Source organism: Callospermophilus lateralis, chromosome X, assembly GCF_048772815.1.
Source record: "Callospermophilus lateralis isolate mCalLat2 chromosome X, mCalLat2.hap1, whole genome shotgun sequence".
NCBI lineage: Eukaryota > Metazoa > Chordata > Mammalia > Rodentia > Sciuridae > Callospermophilus > Callospermophilus lateralis.
This window is the reverse complement of record NC_135325.1, coordinates 5,408,836-5,427,614: the sequence shown is the minus strand read 5'-3', so window position 1 is coordinate 5,427,614 and position 18,779 is coordinate 5,408,836. Positions and strand designations below refer to the sequence as shown.

Below are 18,779 nucleotides of genomic sequence, written 5' to 3'. Positions count from 1 at the left end.
TTTTTGTGAATCTTAAATACAGCACCAAATCTTGTTTAAAACATTTTTAAAAAACAGCTTTATTGAGATATAATTCACATCCCATCAATTCATCTGTTAGTAGTGTACAATTCACTGGGATTTTATTGTATTCTTATTTTACTGCAACCATTACCACTGTCAATTTTAGAATAGTTTCATCACCTCCACTAGACAACCTGAACCCCCTCGTCATCACCACCCCTACTCTCTCAGCCTATGGCAGCCACCAATCCACTTTCTGTCTATAGATTTGCCCATTCTGGATATTTCGTATAAATGGAACCATATGGTAGATCTTCTTTTGTGTCTGGCTCTTTCAATTACAATATATTCACGATACATCCACAGTATAGCATGTATCAGGACTTTATTCCTTTTAATGGCTGAATAATATTCCATTCTATGAATACATAACTTTTTGTTTATTCATTCATCAGCTTATAGACATTTGGGTTGTTTTCAGGCAATAATTTGTTGAATTTTGTTGCCTTAAATTTAGATTGTGCTTCTTAGTTTGCAAAAGGCAAGTGATATGTGAACCTATGGTCCTCAAAAAGCATAAGGTTTTGCCTTCCCACCTGTGTGAGACTGGCTTGCATGGGTCTCCAGAAAAGATTATGTTGGGGATAAGAATATGAACACTGTGCATAGCTCTATTAAGTATCATAGACATATAAAAACAAATAGCACCATGGTGTTTTATGGGCTTCCCCTGCCTCCAGTTGCCATATTTCGTTTGTGGCATTTTATTATTTTTTTATAAGCTGACACATTTCTCTTGTAGGACCTCCCCCACTCCCAATTTGGCACATTTCCTTGGGTAGGCATTTTTTCCAGTAAGCACATTTTTACAAGTATAGTATGAGCAAAATACATTTGCCTACATTGCTTGTAGAAATGTAGAACAGTTTTGATAGAAAGCATTTTGAGGCTTTTTTTAATTTAAATTTGATTTACGGGGGGCTGGGGTTGTGGTTCAGTGATAGAGCACTTGCCTAGCATGTGTGAGGCACTGGGTTTGATCCTCAGCACCACATAAAAATAAGTAAATAAGATAAAGATATTAAAATTTTTTATTTATAGGCCAGTACTTACAATGTTGTGGATTAAGTGAAAAAAACAGGAAAGAAAAGAGTTGTTTAGTAAAAGAGACTGCCTTAAGATAGAACCAGAGCCTGAAGAGGTTACTGGACATAAAGGATGGATTACCAGAGTGATTCTATTTTTATGTTCAGGAGTAATTCCTACTTTGTTCAGTCATCTGTTAGTCCCTTAAGGGTTATGAAAACATGAAGTCACTTTTTCTGAGGTGGAGATGATAAGTATAAATTGATTTGAACAAAAGTACTGGTAGTTATCATTTCTTTGTTTATAAGAAATGTGTTCCTGGAAGCTCACTCCTGTTCTGTGTCCCATTTGTGTGTTTTTGTCTTTGTTTGCAAAGCCTTTTTCTTATAAAAAGATTAATGACAGTGTGTGTGGAATTGTCAAAGCTGGCTTAAGGGCCTTTAGAAATTAGGTATTTTAGCTGTGTATGGTGGTGAACATCTGCAATCCCGGGTACTCAGGAGGCTGAGGCAGGAGGGTTGCAAGTTCAAGACCAGTCTGGGCAACTTAGTGAGACCCTGTCTCAAAATGAAATTTAATAGAAGGGCTGGTGGTACAGCTCAGTGGTAAAGCACTTGCTTAGCATGTGCTAGGTTCTGGGTTCAACCCCCAGTACTGAAAACAAACAAAAAGGAATCGGGTAGTTTTCTAAATGTATATGTATGACCCTTTACCTAAGTTGGTATATCCATGATCTTTTCTAAACTTTATATTATGTTTAGTTTTTACATAGTCTTATTGTAGCATATCTTCTTCATATGATGGAGTTCATGTCCATTATTTGGGCATATACTACTTTCATGTATTGGGAATCGAATCAAGGGCCTTGCACATACTAGGCAAGTGCTGTACCACTGAGCCACATAGCAAGTCCTCTTTTTTTGTATGTGATGGAGGCTTGCTATGTTGCCCAGGCTGGCCTGCAATGCATGGGGCCCGAGTGGTCCTCCTGCATAAGCCTCCTGAGTAGCTGGGATTTCAGATGTGTGCCTAGCTCTGGGCATATAGTATTTAATTGAGTTAAGGACTCCTAACTTGCTGATTCATTTCCTGTTGATAAACATTTCAGATTGGTTCCAGCATTTTATTAGAAAAACGCTGATTCAAACATCTCAACATGGTGTTTTTGTTCCTTTGAATGTTTCCTTAAGCTAGATTTCCAGGAGTTGGATTATTAGGTTGAAAGGTATGAACACTTTTATGACTGGTCATTCTGCCAGATTGTTTGAAAGAAGGGTCAAGTCAGTTCCTAATGACGTTAACTGTGCTAAGGTGCTTGCTTTGCCTAGTCTTTCTTGGGGCATTAATATTTTTCTTCCTGTTCTGTTAGCAAGAGCGAAAGGAGCCCTTTATGATTGTGCTTTATCTTGCTTTTCTTTTCATTGCCACAGAGTGAAACTTTATACCCTCAAATGTTGATTTACTCATGTGTAGACTGCCCAGGTCTAGGGTCTTCATCAGCACTTAAACATGGCAAGGGAGAGATCTACTTGCCCAAAGCCCATTATCTAAATCACCGAAACCTGGGATTTACTACCCAGGGTGGTAAACACTTTTGGCTCTGAGGCTATTGTGGTGTGAGAGCAGCCATAGATGATTTGTAAATGAATGAGCATGGTTATGTGCCAATAAAACTTTATTTATGACCACTGACATTTAATATCTAATTTTCTGGATGGTTTGACATTTTCCAACTATTTGAAATGTAAAAACTATTCTTAGTTCAAGGGCCAAACAAAAACAGGGGAATTGTATTTGGTGGTGGGCTGGGCCATAGGTTGCTGAATCCTGGTCTAAACAAGAACCAGCACATGGTGAAGGACAGCAAGGTTACTGCTTGTCTATTCGCCAGCATAAATATTCCGTTTAGTGACGGAGAATAAGTCAAGAGGGCTTCTAGAAACCATTTGATCCAACATCTTTATATTTTGGCTGGGCAAGTAGAAAGTTGAGAAGGGGCACCTGATGGTTGGAAGAGTCAAGAACAGGACTCTGGATACTGTGTCCCATTCGTTTCTAGCTTTCCACTGAGCCACGCCTCCTGGCTCCACAGTTCCATCATTTTTTTTCTCCAAAATGTAACTATTTTTTTTTTTAGAGAGAGAGAGAGAGAGATGTAACTTTTTTTTTTTTTTAGAGAGAGAGAGAGATCTTTTTAATATATATTTTTTAGTTTTTGGTCCAAAATGTAACTCTTAACATACATGTCTTACAATTGTTAGACTCGCTGAATGCCCTCCTCTTTATTGCATAGATATTATACCACAATTAAAACAACATTTTATCTGGGCCAGATGCAGTGGTACATACTTATAATCTCAAAGACTTGGGAGATTGAGGCAGGAGGATTATAAATTCAAAGCCAGCCTCAGCAATTTAGCAAGACCCTGTCTGAAAATAAAAAATAAAAAGGGCTGGGAATGTAGCTTAGTGGTTAAGTGCCCCTGGGTTGAATCTCCAGTACCCGCCCCCCCCCCAAAAAAAAAGAAAGAAAAAAAGAAAGGCAACCCCCCCCATTTTATCAAGGCAATTTAGGCACTAGGACCTGTCTTCTTATAGTGACACCAGTAGTCGATTGATTAATTAGATAACTTTTGAAAAGCAGGGAGAATGGCACAGAACAGTTCATTATGAACTGGGATACTTTGAAGAATAAGAAATCAAGATGGAGGGGCTTAGGCTCAGGTGAGAGGAACTGGAGGTGCACTGAGGAACTTGGTTTTTAAACTTCATCATTTTTGCTTGTGGTTCTCAACTGAGCACAAGAAATGGGAACATAGTAAAGCACAAAGAAATTTAGGCAAGGTTCAGAGTTCATTGTTTGACAATATGTTTGATGGTGCCTCCGAAATGTTACAGACCTCAGTCTTCATTTGTTCTAGAAAGAACATGGCTTCTGGACCATTCAGTTAAAAGGTTTGAATACTGCACAATCTGGTTTATGTGCATTAAGTATGGATGCTGGTTAACATCAACCTAACTTAAGCTCCCAAATACTTATGCCCTCCAAACTAACACCCAAATGTTAGGGTCTCTTTAACCTTTAGAAATAGGGGACTGTCATGGGGTGGAAGGGTGCAGAGAGGTATAGAGAGGGCCTAAGGGCCATAGAAGGGTCACCCCTTGAGTGTAGTGCTGGGTTATGGGGTCTTTAAAAGCGAGGTGGATGCCATTTTCCCCTCCATGGGTGTCCAGTGCAGTTTATACAACTGGAGACTAAGTCCTGATGATTTCTTGTCAGAGTTCTGAGAAGGTGGTCCTCATCTTCAGGGCAGACACCCAGGACCAGGCAGAAACTTGACGCAGGCAGGTGACAGCTAGCAAAAGAGGACAAGGAGAGTTCTTCAGGGTGATACCAGCAGGAGTACGACACCAGCAAAGCCATCTGGACAAGGCACGTGTCAATCAAATGCTTTAAGAAAAGACTTCATTCGTTTCAGGAACCTCCTCTGCATTTCCTCATTTTAAGGAGAAGAACTTGACTAAAATGGTTGATTCTGCTTTACTATAAGAAAAAAAAAAAAGGTTTTCTTTCTCAAAGAACAGAGGCGAGAGCCAATTAGGAAGGTATTGCATGAGTCCCAGTGTTAAGGGTCTGGGGAACATTGATGGCACTGGAAAGGCAAAGTGGTCAAATGTAACATTTGAAAGAGCCGAAAGAAATGTGGTTAGGTAGAACATATTTTCGGGGGCTAGAAAAGTTACTTTTGCTTTCTTTCCTCTTATCAAAGCACTGCTACAGATAAACTGCTTTGAATTTCTAGTGTGATTAGAAAGTTAAAACACACATACACACTCACACACACACATAACCTTTGCCTGGTTATTGAGGTGGTTTACAAAATGGTTTAGAAGCCCTGCTATGGTAATTTGTCACCGTGCTGACACATGAATTGGGAATGAGTGTGTTGGGACCTGTGAGAGACTATGCACAGACCCCAGACCCACCCCACAGAGTGGCTCTCTTCCTTGCTTCTTGCCTTTTCCTGAGGAAACCATTTGCTAAAGTGAATTTGTTAATATGGAGGCTCAGAGGTCTGGGACAGAGCTCCTTGAGCCTACTGGTAGGTGATATTTATGTCCCCCTGAGCAGATTGGCACTTCCTAATCATTTCACCAATGGCAACTATTGCAGTGGTTCTGAGTTCAGCCCCTGAGGCCACATTGCTTACCAGAGGTCTCCTGGGCCCAGTTCTCGGTCACTGGCTGTGCATAGCTACTTACTCTTACTGCACCTCAGTTTCTGCATCTGAAAAATGGGATAATAAGAGTGCCTGCCTCACTGAGGTTTTTGTGAGTGTTAACGTGTGAATCCTTATACTGTTGTCTGGCACAGAGAAGGCACAACTCTTACGTGGCCGATGGGATGGTAAATGTGAAGGACTTATATTGACCTGTGATCCTCTCAAAGCTCAGGGCAAACTTGCTTATAATCTGGCACTAAGGGGATCAGTCAGCTTGAGAGTGTAGCTCAGTGATAAGCACTTGCCTAGCATGTGCGAGGCCCTGGGTTTGGTACCCAGGACCACAAAAAAGAGGGGAGGTTATCCTAGGGTTGTTGGGGCGGGGAGTGAGTGGTGTGAGGAGGGGGCACAGGGATCCCCTGAGTTTTGCAGGTACTCTCTCTTCCCTCTATTCCTATCTCTTGGCTCCCCTTCTTGCCAATATACTCTATCAGAAGAATTAATAAAAGCTAAGAAAAGAGATGCTAAATATGAATTAAGAATACTAAGCCAGGTGTGGTGGTGCATGCCTGTAACCCCAGTGACTTGGGAGGCTGAGGCAGGAGGATCTTGAGTTCAAAGCCAACCTCAAAAATTTAGCAAGGCGCTAACCAACTCAGTGAGACCCTGTCTCTAAATAAAGTACAAGAAAGGGCTGGGGTTATGACTCAGTGGTTAAGCACCCCTGGATTCAATTCCCGGTACCAAAAGAAAAAAAAAATTATCCATCTGCCAACACTTTGCAAATCAAATACACCAAATACCTGCACCCAAGGCAGCCTCTTAGGATCTCTGAATTAGACACATAGCAGCAAATTCTTGCAGGTGAATAGAAAGTTCCTAAAATGCCTAATTGCATAGGGCATTGTTTTGGGCAGTCCTGAAAGAGAATTGAATTAAGACACTGGATGAAGCAGTCCCAAGATGTTTGTGCAATTTGGTAATGAAGCCCATTAGGTAGTGATTTTGTCTTTTGTAGAGGATATGGGTTATTTCCTGCAGCCCCCTGGAAACAGGAAATGTGGAACTAGGTGAAAGATGGCTCAGAAGGTGTAGATGGGAATTGACAACATGTGGGTGACAGCTCCAAGGGCGTGAATGTGGGAGAGGAAGTGGGGGATTCTGTTTTGTGCAGGGGGCCTTTGTTAAAGATGAAGAGCAGGTAAATGGGCAAGGGATCCCAGAGGGGGTGGGCATGTCACTCAGATTGCACCTGCAGAGAGCAGTACTGTAACAGGGAAAAAAGCCAGGGGTAAGAGTGAAGCTATATAACTTGCATTTTTAAAAATTTTAATTGTAGCAAAATTTACTGTATTAACTTTTATTTTTTTGTACTGGGGATTGAACCTAGGGGTGCTTTACACTGAGCCATATCCCCAGTCCATTTTAAATTATTTTTTTTATTTTTGAGACAGGGCCTCTTCACTAAGTTGCTAAGGCTGGCTTTGAACTTGTGATCCTCGTGCCTCAGCTTCCCAAGCTGCTGGGATTACCGGCGTGTGCCATCATTCCTGGTGCTGTACCACATTTGTTTATTCATTCATCCATGATGGACATTTGGATTGTTTCCACTTCTAAATTTGCATAACTTTTTCTTGGGAAAAATTTTAGTTCTTAAAAGGAGATAGCATTGGGTGTGGTGGTGCACACCTGTCTTCCAGGTAAGTCCAGAGGCTGAAGTAGGAGGATCACAAGTTCAAAGCCAGCCTCAGCAACTTAGTGAGGCTCTAAGCAACTTAGTGAGATTCTGTCTTAAAATAAAATATAAAGGGGCTGGGGATGTGGCTCAGTGGTTAAATGCCCCTGGGTTCAATCCCTGGTACCAAAAAAAAAAAAAAAAAAAAAAAAAAAAATTAAAAAGGGCTGAGGATATGGCTCAGTGGTAAGTACCTTTGGAGTTAATCCCTGGCACCCCCACCTCCAAATAAAAATAAAAAAATAAAAAGGAGATAGCAATAAATTAGGTTGAGTTGCTTAGGATTACTAACATGAGGGTGGGGATAGGCAGGGCCATTAATGTGTTAAAAATATATTAAGTATGAGACAGATGCTAGCCAGTAGCAAATTAGAGAAAAAGATGGTATAGTTTGGCAAAGTGCTTTTGTTTCTGATAACCCTCTTATGCACATCATTGGTGTCTTGCTGCCTGCGTTGGGAGCATTTTAGAGGTCCTAAGGCTTCTATCAATTGTCTTTCTCTAAAGCCTTGCTGACACTTCTCAAGTGAACCTTAAGCTTATGTGCAGTTAATCTCTTCTGTACTTTATTTTGTCTCCAAAAAGACTGGGAGAGAAGACTATGTCATTTTGTTGAGATTTTTTCCCCCCACGCCTAGGGACATTGTATGGCACTTGAGCTCAACAAAACTGTCTGTAGGACCACTCATAACAACATGGTGTATTGTTATCTACTTCTGCTAGATGCTTTTGAGTGTGTGGTGCTAGGGATCAAACTCAGGGCCTTGCAAATGCTTTAGGCAAGTGCTCTACCATTGAGCATCACCCCACCCAGAAGCCAAATTTTAGGGTCAAAGGTAACTATTTTTAAAAATAAGATCTCTTTCTTTTTTAAAAATATTTTTTTTTAGTATTCGATGGACCTTTATTTATGTGTGGTGCTGAGACTCAAACCCAGTGCCTCATACATGCTAGGCAAGCCGTGCTACCACTAAGCCACAAGATAAGTATGTTTTTAATGTGCGGTATAGACTAATGTGGTCAGTACTGTGTGAAAACACAGAAGTGGCTAGTGGTGGGGAGAAAGCATTGGGCCAGATGTGCCGAGGCCTCTGCTCCAGAATCGACTGTGCTGTCCAGAAGGGCAGGATTGGGTAGGCGGAGGTTTGGGCTAGTCCTTTGCTTTCATTTTGTTCTTTTATAAGATGAGCCTTGTGGTGAGTGCACACAGAAGCAATGGTAGGAGGTACTTGGTTTTTCAGTCCTTCACGCAGGTGTATTAAAGGAGGATCCATGGTCGATCCTCCAGGATCTGCTGGATTCCATGGTGGGCTTGTATCCTGGCATTGTACCAGGCTTCCCTGATGTAATGCAGTGGTGATGGTTTACTTAATAACTGTTTCAGGGTTTTGAGGAGGGGGTGAGTGGGCATGGGGGCAGGAAAGATGGTGGAATGAGATGGACATCATTACCCTAGGTACATGTATGACTGCACATATGGTGAGACACTACATCATGTATAACCAGAGAAATGAAAAGTTGTGCTGCAATTGTGTACTACAGTGAATCAAAATGCATCCTGCTGTCATATATACCTAATTAAAATAAATAAATTAATTAAAAAAAGAACTGTTTCAGGGTTTTGAATTGGCTAACACCATCTTCCACTAGAAGAGAAGAAAATCTAGATTCCTACTTAGAGTGTGATCATTTGGGGGCTTCTGCTAGAGATCACAGAGCCTTCTTTCACACATGTGCCAATGAATGTGCTTCTGAAGCTGATTACACCAATGTTAATCTCACTGTTGTATCTCTACAGGGAAACTTTATGGCAATGTTCCTTTTATAGAAGAAAGACACAGACATCGGTATGAGGTATGCCTTTCACACAGAATCACTATGGAATGTGGATGCTTAGTGTGAGGAACCCCAGTGATTATAAGCAGGCCCTCTGGAGAAAGTTTCTAGCCCCATAGCATCCAGAGGGCTGGGGAAGACATGCCAGATTTCCCACAGCCTCCTGCTTTCAGATGAGGTGGATGGGGGTAGGAGATTCTTATCTCCTTGACTTTCCAGAGGCAAAAGCTTTTAGTGTCTGCACACGGGCATATTAGGGTTCTCTGTTAACTCCAACCACCATCTTCCAGAGCAAGATAAGCCCTGCATTCCTCTTCCTTAACCCCTGCCCTTTATTTTCCAGGTTTGAGAAAATGGCAGTAGCTCCAAAGAGAGACCATGCCTCTTGGGATAGGGATGAGTTCCTACGTATTATATGGTGGATTCTAGATTTAGGAACCTCTTTGGCAGCTTACATTGAGTTTGACGTTTAGTGTCACATGGTTAAGAGTGGTTAGGAGTTGAGATTGCCACATGAGAAGCACAGGTGCCCAGAACTGCAGATTGTCTGTACCAAAATTAATTAATATATCAATTATGATGCTTTTGGTTGTAATGAACAGAAATCTCTATTAGTCATTCAAACAAGTCTAAACAATAACGAAATTTATTATCTCAAGTAACAGGTAGTCCAGAGCCTGGGTAGACTCCAGGCATGGAATAGTCAGGGCTTCTGTCACCTCTGTGGTTTTCTTGGCCCTACCCTTTTCTGTGTGTCTGCTTTGCCCTCTGACTAGTCTCCCTCACAGTTGCAGAATGGCTGCCAGCAGCAACTGAGGTGACATGCAGTTTTTCTTCAGTCTGATTGGGTTACCTTAGTTTACCAGTCTGTGAATTAGTAACCATTTTAACTTTTTGGTGGGTTTAAATCTGGGTTTTGTTTGTTTGTTTGTTTGGTACTACGGATTGAACCCAGGGATGTATAACCACTAAGCTGACAAGGTATTAGTTAAGTTGCATAGGGTCTTGCTAAGTTGCCCAGTCTGGCCTTGAACTTGTGATCTTCCTGCCTCAGCCTCCCAAGTTGCTGGGATTATAGGAGTGCGCAACTGCACCTGGCTTAAACCTGGGTTTTTGCAACATTCAACTACCAAGAGGGATTGGTTTATCTTATTTGGTTTAGACCAATTGAGGTCAACCTCTGAAGTGGGACAGACAGAGTTCCAAGTCCAAGGAAAAGAACAGTTTCAATCCTCAAACAAATTTATTCTTTGGAGAAAGATAGTTAAGTACACACCACTCAAGGAAGAAGCAAGTACAGGTTGTAACTAGCTAGTCTCAAAGTTCCAAGTCAGAATATCTGTGTCATAGTTCTACTTTTTTGAATCTCATCTTTGGGTGATAGAAGGTAGGCCTCCCACATTGAAGTGATGGGTTTAGATTTAATGTCTTAAGTTCATTATGAGTTTAAAATTAGGCTTTGGGTATTAAGCAGAGAAATTAAGTACTAGTTAGAGAATCCCTGAAATGGAAAAATCCACCCAAACAATAAAGGATTGTTTCACAAGCTCATATGTGTGTATTGCACTGCAGCTCAAAAACACTTTCCTAGCTGGATATGGTGGTGCACGCCTGTAATCCCAGGAGCTTCGGAGGCTGGGGCAGGAAGATCATGAGTTTAAAGGCAGCCTCAGCAAAAGCAAGGTGCTAAGCAACTCAGTCTCTAAATAAAATACAAAATAGGGATGGGGATGTGGTTCAGTGGTCGAGTGCCCCTGAGTTCAATCCCCGATAGCAACAACAGCAATAACAACAAAACCAAAGACAAAACCACTTACTTTCTTGTATTTCCAGGTGAACCCGAACCTGATCAACCATTTTGAGCAGAAAGACCTAAGTTTTGTTGGTCAGGATGTTGATGGGGAGAGGATGGAAATCATCGAACTGGCGAGTAAGTGCGCTCTTTGTTTTTGAAAAGCCTTGTGTCAACCACAGACTAATTTGAGATCTAGGTTTTTGCTCTTCCTATTCCTCTTGCCTTTGAAAGAAATATGAAATTATGGGGTGTAGGAAAAACAGATGGCTTCTAGTCCTAATCATTTGGGGGTCTATTAGTCTGAATCTACTATAAAATAATGGCTTTTCCCAACTCTACCAGTTCTACAAGTAGTAGGCTTCTTTTTTCTCCCCATCTTCCTATTCTGGAGTTTCTCCTATATGTCAGCCTCTAGGTTAGATGCTCTGCAGAAGGCAGACAGCTCACTGTTAACTGACACTAAGCTTGTTTTCCTTCTTTGAGGATGAATGGCCACCTTGCCATTGGTGACTGCTGTTGTCTGTTGTGTGAAGAGCCTGGCTCCTCTCCTGTCCTTTCCCTTCTGCTCATGCTCAATGGTCAAGCTCAGACCAGTCATTTTACTTCCAAACTTGAATCGCTGCACCCAGACTTCTTTGTAAGACCAAAGAGAGCACAAAGGGATCGGATTTTTTTTTTAATTTTTAAATTTGTTTTAATTAGTTATACATGACAGTTGAATGCATTTATGCACTTTGATATATTATACACAGATGGGATATAATTTCTCATTTTTCTGAGTTGTACATGTTGCAGAATCATATTGGTCATGTAGTCACAAATATACATACAGTAATAATATCTGTTTCTTCTACTATCTTTCCTATCCCCACATCCCCTCCCCTGCCATCACTTCCTTCTACCTAATTTTAGGTAATGCTATTCTTCTCTAGTGCCTCCCCGCCTATTGTGAATGAGCATCCGCATATTAGAGAAAATATTCAGTCTTTGGTTTTTTGAGATTGGTTTATTTCACTTAGCATGATATTCTCCAACTCTAATCACTTACTAGCAAATGCCATGAGTTCACTATTCTTTAAAACTGAGTAATATTCCATTGAGTATGAATTCCACATTTTCTTTATCCATTCATCTGTTGAGGAACACCTAGGTTGGTTCCATAGTCTAGCTATTGTGAATTGAGCTACTATAAACATTGATGTGGCTGTGTCACTGTAGTATGCTGATTTTAAGTCTTTGGGGTCTAAACCCAGGAGTGGGATAACTGGGTCAAATGGTGCTTCCATATCAAGCTTTCTGAGGAATCTCCATACTGCTTTCCATAGTGGTTGCATCAATTTGCAATCCCACCAGCAATGTATGAGTGTGCCTTTTCCCCCACATCCTCGCCAACATTTATTGTTGCCTGTGTTCTTGATGATTGCCATTCTGACAGAAGTGAGATGAAATCTTGGAGTAGTTTTGATTTGCATTTCTCTAATTGCTAGAGATGTTAAACACCTTTTCATATATTTGTTGATCAATTATATTTCTTCTTCTGTGAAGTGTCTGTTCAGTTCCTTAGCCCATTTATTGATTGGGTTATTTGTTTTTTTGGTATTAAGTTTTTTGAGTTCTTTATATATCCTAGAGATTAATGCTTTATTGGAGGTGCATGTGGTAAAGAATGTCTCTCCTCACATTATTGTTTCCTTTGCTGGGAAGAAGCTTTTTAATTTGAATCCATCCAATTGAATGATGAATAGATAGTAGAAGAAATCAAGGATTATTTAAAAAATTCTTAGAGATAAATGAGAACACTGATACAACATATCAAAATCTCTGGGACACTATGAAGGCAGTACTAAGAGGAAACTTTATTGTATTGAGTGCATTCATTAAAAGAATAAAAAAATCAACAAATAAGTGACCTAACACTACATCTAAAAGCCCTAGAAAAAGAAGAACAAATCAACACCAAAAGCAGTACAAGACAGGAAATAATTAAAACCAGAGCTGAAATTAATGAAATCAAAACAAAAGAAACAATTGAAAAAAATGACCAAAAAAAGTTCTTTGAAAAAATAAATAAGATAGATAAACCCCTGGCCATGCTAATGAAGAGACAAAAAGAAAACTCAAATTACTAAAATAGAAGATGAAGAAGGAAATATCACAATGGACACATCCGAAATACAGAAGATAATTAGAAACTATTTTGAAAATTTATGCTCTAATAAAATACAAAATATCGAAGAAATTGACAAATTTCTAGAGACATATGACCTAACCAGACTGAATGAGGAGGTCATACATGATTTACTTTTATTTATTTATTTATTTTTGCATTGGTTATTCTTTTTTAAAAAAAAATTATTTTTGTATTACAATTCTTAATACACCATTATACCATAATTTATCATATCTCTGAATATATATAAGGTATGTATAAGGTATATGAAAGGAGACCCTCATCATACATGATTTAAACAGATCAATTTCAAGTAATGAAATAGAAAATGCCATGAAAAGCCTACCAACCAAGAAAAAACCAGGACCCGATGGATTATCAGCTGAGTTCTACAAGACTTTCAAAGAAAAATTAACACCAGTGCTTCTCAAAGTATACCATGAAATAGAACAGAGAACCCTTCCAAACTCATCCTTTGAAGCTAGTATCACCCTGATACCAAAACCAGACAAAGACACATCAAGGAAAGAAAACTTCAGCCCAATATCCCTGATAAACATAGACGTAAAAATTCTCAATGAAATTCTGGCAAATCACATATAAAAACATATTTAAAAGATAGTGCACCACAATCAAGTGAGATCCATCCCAGAGATGCAGGATTGGTTCAACATATGGAAATCAATAAATGTAATTCATCATATTAATAGAGTTAAAAACAAGAATCATATGATCATCTCAACGCAGAAAAGGTATTTGACAAAATACAGCACATCTTCATGTTTAAAACACTGGGAAAACTAGGGATAGTAGGAATATACCTCAACATTGTAAAAGCTATATATGTTAAATCCAAGGCCAGCATCATTTTAAATGGAGAAAATTGAAAGCATTCCTGCTAAAAACTGGAACAAGACAAGGATGTCCTCTTTCACCCCTTCTATTCAATATCATCCTTGAAATTCTAGCCAAGGATTGGATTTCTATTGTGGAAGAGCACTGAAATTGTTTGTTGCTGGGCTGGGCCACCCCTGAGAACACAGGCACAAAGCATTCATTTATTATTGATAAAACATTCAGGTCTTCAAGGACATGGTAAGCCCATGGTCACAGCTGGCCTCGGTTCTTTGACATTCGAGCCCATGTAGGCCAAATCCAGCCTGCTGACTATTTTGTGTGGCTAATGAGCTGAGAATGTTTTTTTTTTTTTTACATTTTTAATGGGCTAAAAGAAGAAATGGAAGAATAATATTTGTGACACATGAAAATCATATAATTATGTGGCATTCAATTTCAGTGTCCATAAATAGTTTTATTGGAGTATAGCATAGGGGCAGAAAGGTGATACCTTTTCCTCACCCACTGTGAGGGTCATGGTGGACACTCCTCTGACAAAAGGTTAATGAGAGAAAAGCATAACAAATTTATTTAATGAAACTTTGACATAGGAACCTTCAGAAAGAAAGACCCGAGGGTCCAGGGAAAACTGTCTACTTTTATGCTTGGGTTCGGTGATGCATGGACAGCTGCATGCAAATTTGATTGGATAAAAGGTTTTGGTCTAAGGCCTGTCTTCAGATTCTTCTTGGCTTCTCTGTGTATCATTTCTTCTCAAGAGATGTAGGGCAGGATCCCTCTGGAATGAGAGTCTCAGACCTACTTTCACACAAGGTAACAGAGAGGCAGAGATTTTATGAGATTTTATGACCAGAAGGTCAGAGTGACCTTCTTGCTTCTGGGCCCGCCCCATCTCCTTCCATTCAGAGTACTTCTTGGTAGGGTTTTTTGAGACTTGACAATAGCCACACTCCTCCTTAATGTTTTGTCTGCCAGTGGCAGAGATGAGCAGTTGGGAAAGAGACCTTGTGGCTTGCACAACCTCAAATACTTATTATTTACTGATATATTTGCCAACCCCTGGTGTAGACCTGCCTGAGTGCACTTCATTTAACACACTTGAATTCAACATTTTCAGGTGCCTCCTTGCCCCATTTGTCTATCTGGATGTTCTCTTGGCACTTCCATCTCAACTTATTTAAAACTAAATTCACACCCTCTCTGACTATTCCTGTGAAGGAGTCGTGTTGTCTGGAATTTCTTCTGCTGACCACCAGGGACTTTTGAAGCATGATCATCTTTGTTTCTGAGCTGTCCTATGTGTTGTAGAGGATTTAACAGCATCCCTGGCCTCTAAAACTCCATGACAATAGTAGATCTCTTCCCCTCCCTCTTACTTATGACATTCTAAAATATATGCAGACATTGTTAAATATCCCTGGGAGGCACATTTACCCCTGGTTGGACCATTAGTTCTTCTTCCCCTTTACAAATTGTAATCAGTTGTTGAGTCCTGTAGGTCTGTCTCTGGAAAGAAAGATGATGTTTGAGATTGTATTTCCACTTGTGCCACCATAGTCCCAGTGCATGGTGACTCCGGCTCTGTGTCCTCAAGCCCCTCCCTGCCTCTAGTTTCTTCCCTCTCTTGTAACTCCTAATAAGGAGGACAAGGCTCTGACAGATGCAGTGCCTTTGACACTAATTTGTTGGAGCAACTTCTCTTATTCATTGAGTGCTAAGGATATATGGAATACTCTAAAAATGGTAGCATGAGACTCTAGAGTTTACCTTTCAACCTCTATTCTTTAGGTCCCAAACTTTCTGTGTAACTTTGCTACTTCTTTCTCCATCTTAGCCCATGTCACTGTTCTCTACATCAAGTGCCTTTCTGTTCTTTGCCCTTTCTGTCTCTAATCTGTTCAAGTAACTTCAGGATTTCCAAGAGGAGGGGAACTGATGTCAGAGAAGGCTCCTTTGAACATGGTAGCATTTTTCGTGGACCCTGGAAGAAGGAAAGCCATGCACTCATTACATGTTTATTACTGGACCCTTTATTGAGGACTCCACATGCCTGTGTAATTTACAAAGCAGGGATGCTTGTCTCAGTTTATAGAGGAGGCTGGGGTGAAGAGAGTTTAAGTAATATGCCCACAGGCACTAGTGGGGCTGGAGTAAGACCAGGTCCTTGTCTCCACTGCTTCCACCTTCATCTTTATTCACTACTCAGCCTAAGATTATCAATCTCTGCCTAGAGTTTTTTTTTTTTTTTTTTTTTTTGGTACCAGGGATTGAACCCAGGGTCACTTAACCACTTAGCCACATCCCCAGCCCTTTTTAAATTTTTTTTTAAATTTTGAGACAGGGTCTCACTAAGTTGCTTAGGGCCTTGCTAAGTTGCTGAGCTTGCCTTTGAACTTGTGATCTTCCTGCCTCAGCCTCCCAAACTGGGATTATAGGTGTGCTACCACCGTGCCCAGCTCTGCCCAGAGTTTTGAGTTAGAATAGTAAGGATATATTCTAGGGATCTTTCTGATTAAAAATGCCCATCATTTAGAATTAAAGCTGATCACTGTTTGGTGTGGAAGCTTCTTAAGTCCTCCTAGCATGTGAGAAGGCAGAGAATTTCTTAAATTACTCTTTGTTTACTTTGCTCAAGTACTCATTCTCTCTTAATTCACCGGGTTCCCATTATTGTCTGCAAATACTGAGAGTCCTCTTTCATCATGAAGATTTAGATTCCCATCAATGCTTTCAGATTTCATGCAGGTTAGAAAGAAAATGAGAGCCACTGTAAAACCTTACGATTTTTAAAAACCGACTACAAGGAAATTTATTTTATGAAGGAAGATTCCCCAGATGAAGCACATTCAGGGATCTCCACTGTCCTGAAAGGGTTCGAAGAACAACAACAAAGCTTGATATTCTTACAATGTCAGAATTTGGCCGGGTGCAGTGGCGAACACCTGTAATCCTAGTGGCTTGGGAGGCTGAGACAGGAGGTTCATGAGTTTAAAGGCAGCCTCAGCAAAGGCACTAAGCAACTCAGTGAGACCCTGTCTCTAAATAAAATACAAAATAGGGCTGGGGATAAGGCTCAGTGGTCAAGTGCCCCTGAGTTCTGGCCCAAGCACTACCACTGCCACCGCCCCCCAAAGAATTTGGCTTAAAGCCAAAGTAGTGATTTTCCGTGCTGGGGATGGAGCCCAGGGCCTTGCTCGTGCTAGGCAAGTGCTCTACCACTAAGCTGCCCTCCACCTTGCAGCCCCTGAGAACATTATTTTAAAGCTACTTTATCTGACTGATAGAGTATCATAAAAATTTAAAACTTTTTAGTCTTTCCTCATATTGGTGTAGAGAATTTTTTGGATAGAGTGATTCAGAACAATGATTCATTCATTCAGATATTCTATCCCTGGCTTTGACATGATCCATTTCTCAGTTTCTATCTGTTAGCACTATAAAAACACAATTACTGTCTGCTTTCTTTCCAAGACTATGCTATAAGATTTATCCTGACTTAAATTTAAAGCTACATTGCTTAATTTCTTCTCTAAATGTGGATGATTTCTCTTCTCTAAGGGATGAATTCCTGGGACAAGGAATGTACTATATACCAGACGAAACTTTCATACCTAAGTATCCTTCTAATTCAAGGAGGCTTCTTCTTACATACAGAGGATTTCTGCACTGGATTTTTCTGGGATCAGAGCTGCTATGATAGAACTATTCTGCCCTGTTAAGTATGGTGGCTACTAGCCACATGTGGCTACAGAGCACTTGAAATGTGCTCGATTAATTCTAGTGAGTTCAAATAGCCACATGTTACTAGAAACTACCATTTTGTAGGCTAAATGATAACTTTAGGAAGTAAAAATTTTTTGTTCAATCATCATTTCCTTATTGCTATACAGTACCTTTGGGTCTCTAGGGGTGACAGGAATTTGTGATTTTGATTCTATACTAGATTTTTAGACCACTTGATAAAACATCTTATTGAAAGTTTTGAAGATATTTTCTTTCCCCCATAAAGCATTTTATTTAATTATATTCAGCTTGATACATATAGCAATTATTTTTCAAATTTGGAAATATAGCATAATAACCCTGCTCTGTACTATGATAATGATAGGATTAGAGAGACATGCTCAATCTGTGTGTTCCCTGATCTAGGAGTACACAGAGCTTTATAGAGTTGTGAGTGGTGGTGGTGGTGGTGGTGAGGAATATGGAATTTCTACCCAGATTTGGAAGTGTCACCCTTTTAATTCTTTTTATTTTAAAACAAGATTCTGGATATCTGGGAAAAGCTACATTTCTGTTCCTATAACCTGAGGGAGAATTTGAATTCCTAATATAGGAGGTTCTTATAACCTTTGATGTGAAAATAGCTTAATTTTTCTTCATGATAATGTAACACATGCTCATCATGAAGGTTCACCCAATATAGAAACATATAAGGAAGCAGAAAAGAGCTTGAACTCTTGCCACCTTGAGATATAGCTACTGTGAACATGTTGAAAACCTATCTTTTCATCACTCAGAGACAAGTTGGCATAGACTGAAATATGAGTACCAATTCCATTTTATGGTGTTATGATTAATACCCAACAAAGCTGTGACTAGAAAAGCAGTTGTCCTTGTTGTTTCCCAGGGGCAACCCACTGGGTCAGCATTGTGTTTGTTTATCCCTGGGGACCCTTCCCTCAGGGACAGAGAAGACTTTACAGGAAATGGCCTGAAGCCATCTCAGAAAAAGAATGATCCTAAGTTAGTCTGCAGTCTGAGGGATACCATGGAAACAGAGCCAACACAAGTCTGCAAAGGACCTTCTAGAAGCAGGCTGACTTTGGGAATGTACAATTCATCATGGCACTCACAAACTATCGCTTAGTTTTGCTAACACCTTCCACAGATAAAATCCTGAATTAAGTGAGATGTGCTTTATATTTAGAATTCTACTCCAGAAACGGATCATGGAAGTAACTGTGATGACAAGTTAAAAAATCATCTTAGCATTTAATGAGTTTTCTTATTCAAAGATATGAAGACCTTTCAAGCAGTTCTTATATTTGTCTGCTTCAATCACATCCTGAT

The 18,779-nt window shown here is 39.9% G+C and overlaps 1 protein-coding gene across 3 annotated transcripts in view; it reads left to right on the top strand.

The window, feature by feature from the left end:
- Window positions 1–18,779, top strand: part of Ctps2 (CTP synthase 2) — a 99,818-nt gene that overhangs the window by 68,507 nt on the left and 12,532 nt on the right. For all 3 annotated transcript variants that reach the window (XM_077106388.1, XM_077106386.1, XM_077106387.1), the window contains 2 exons: window positions 8,846–8,901; window positions 10,717–10,813. In XM_077106388.1, coding sequence (XP_076962503.1) covers window positions 8,846–8,901; window positions 10,717–10,813 — 153 coding nt within the window. The remainder of the gene's footprint in view (window positions 1–8,845; window positions 8,902–10,716; window positions 10,814–18,779) is intronic.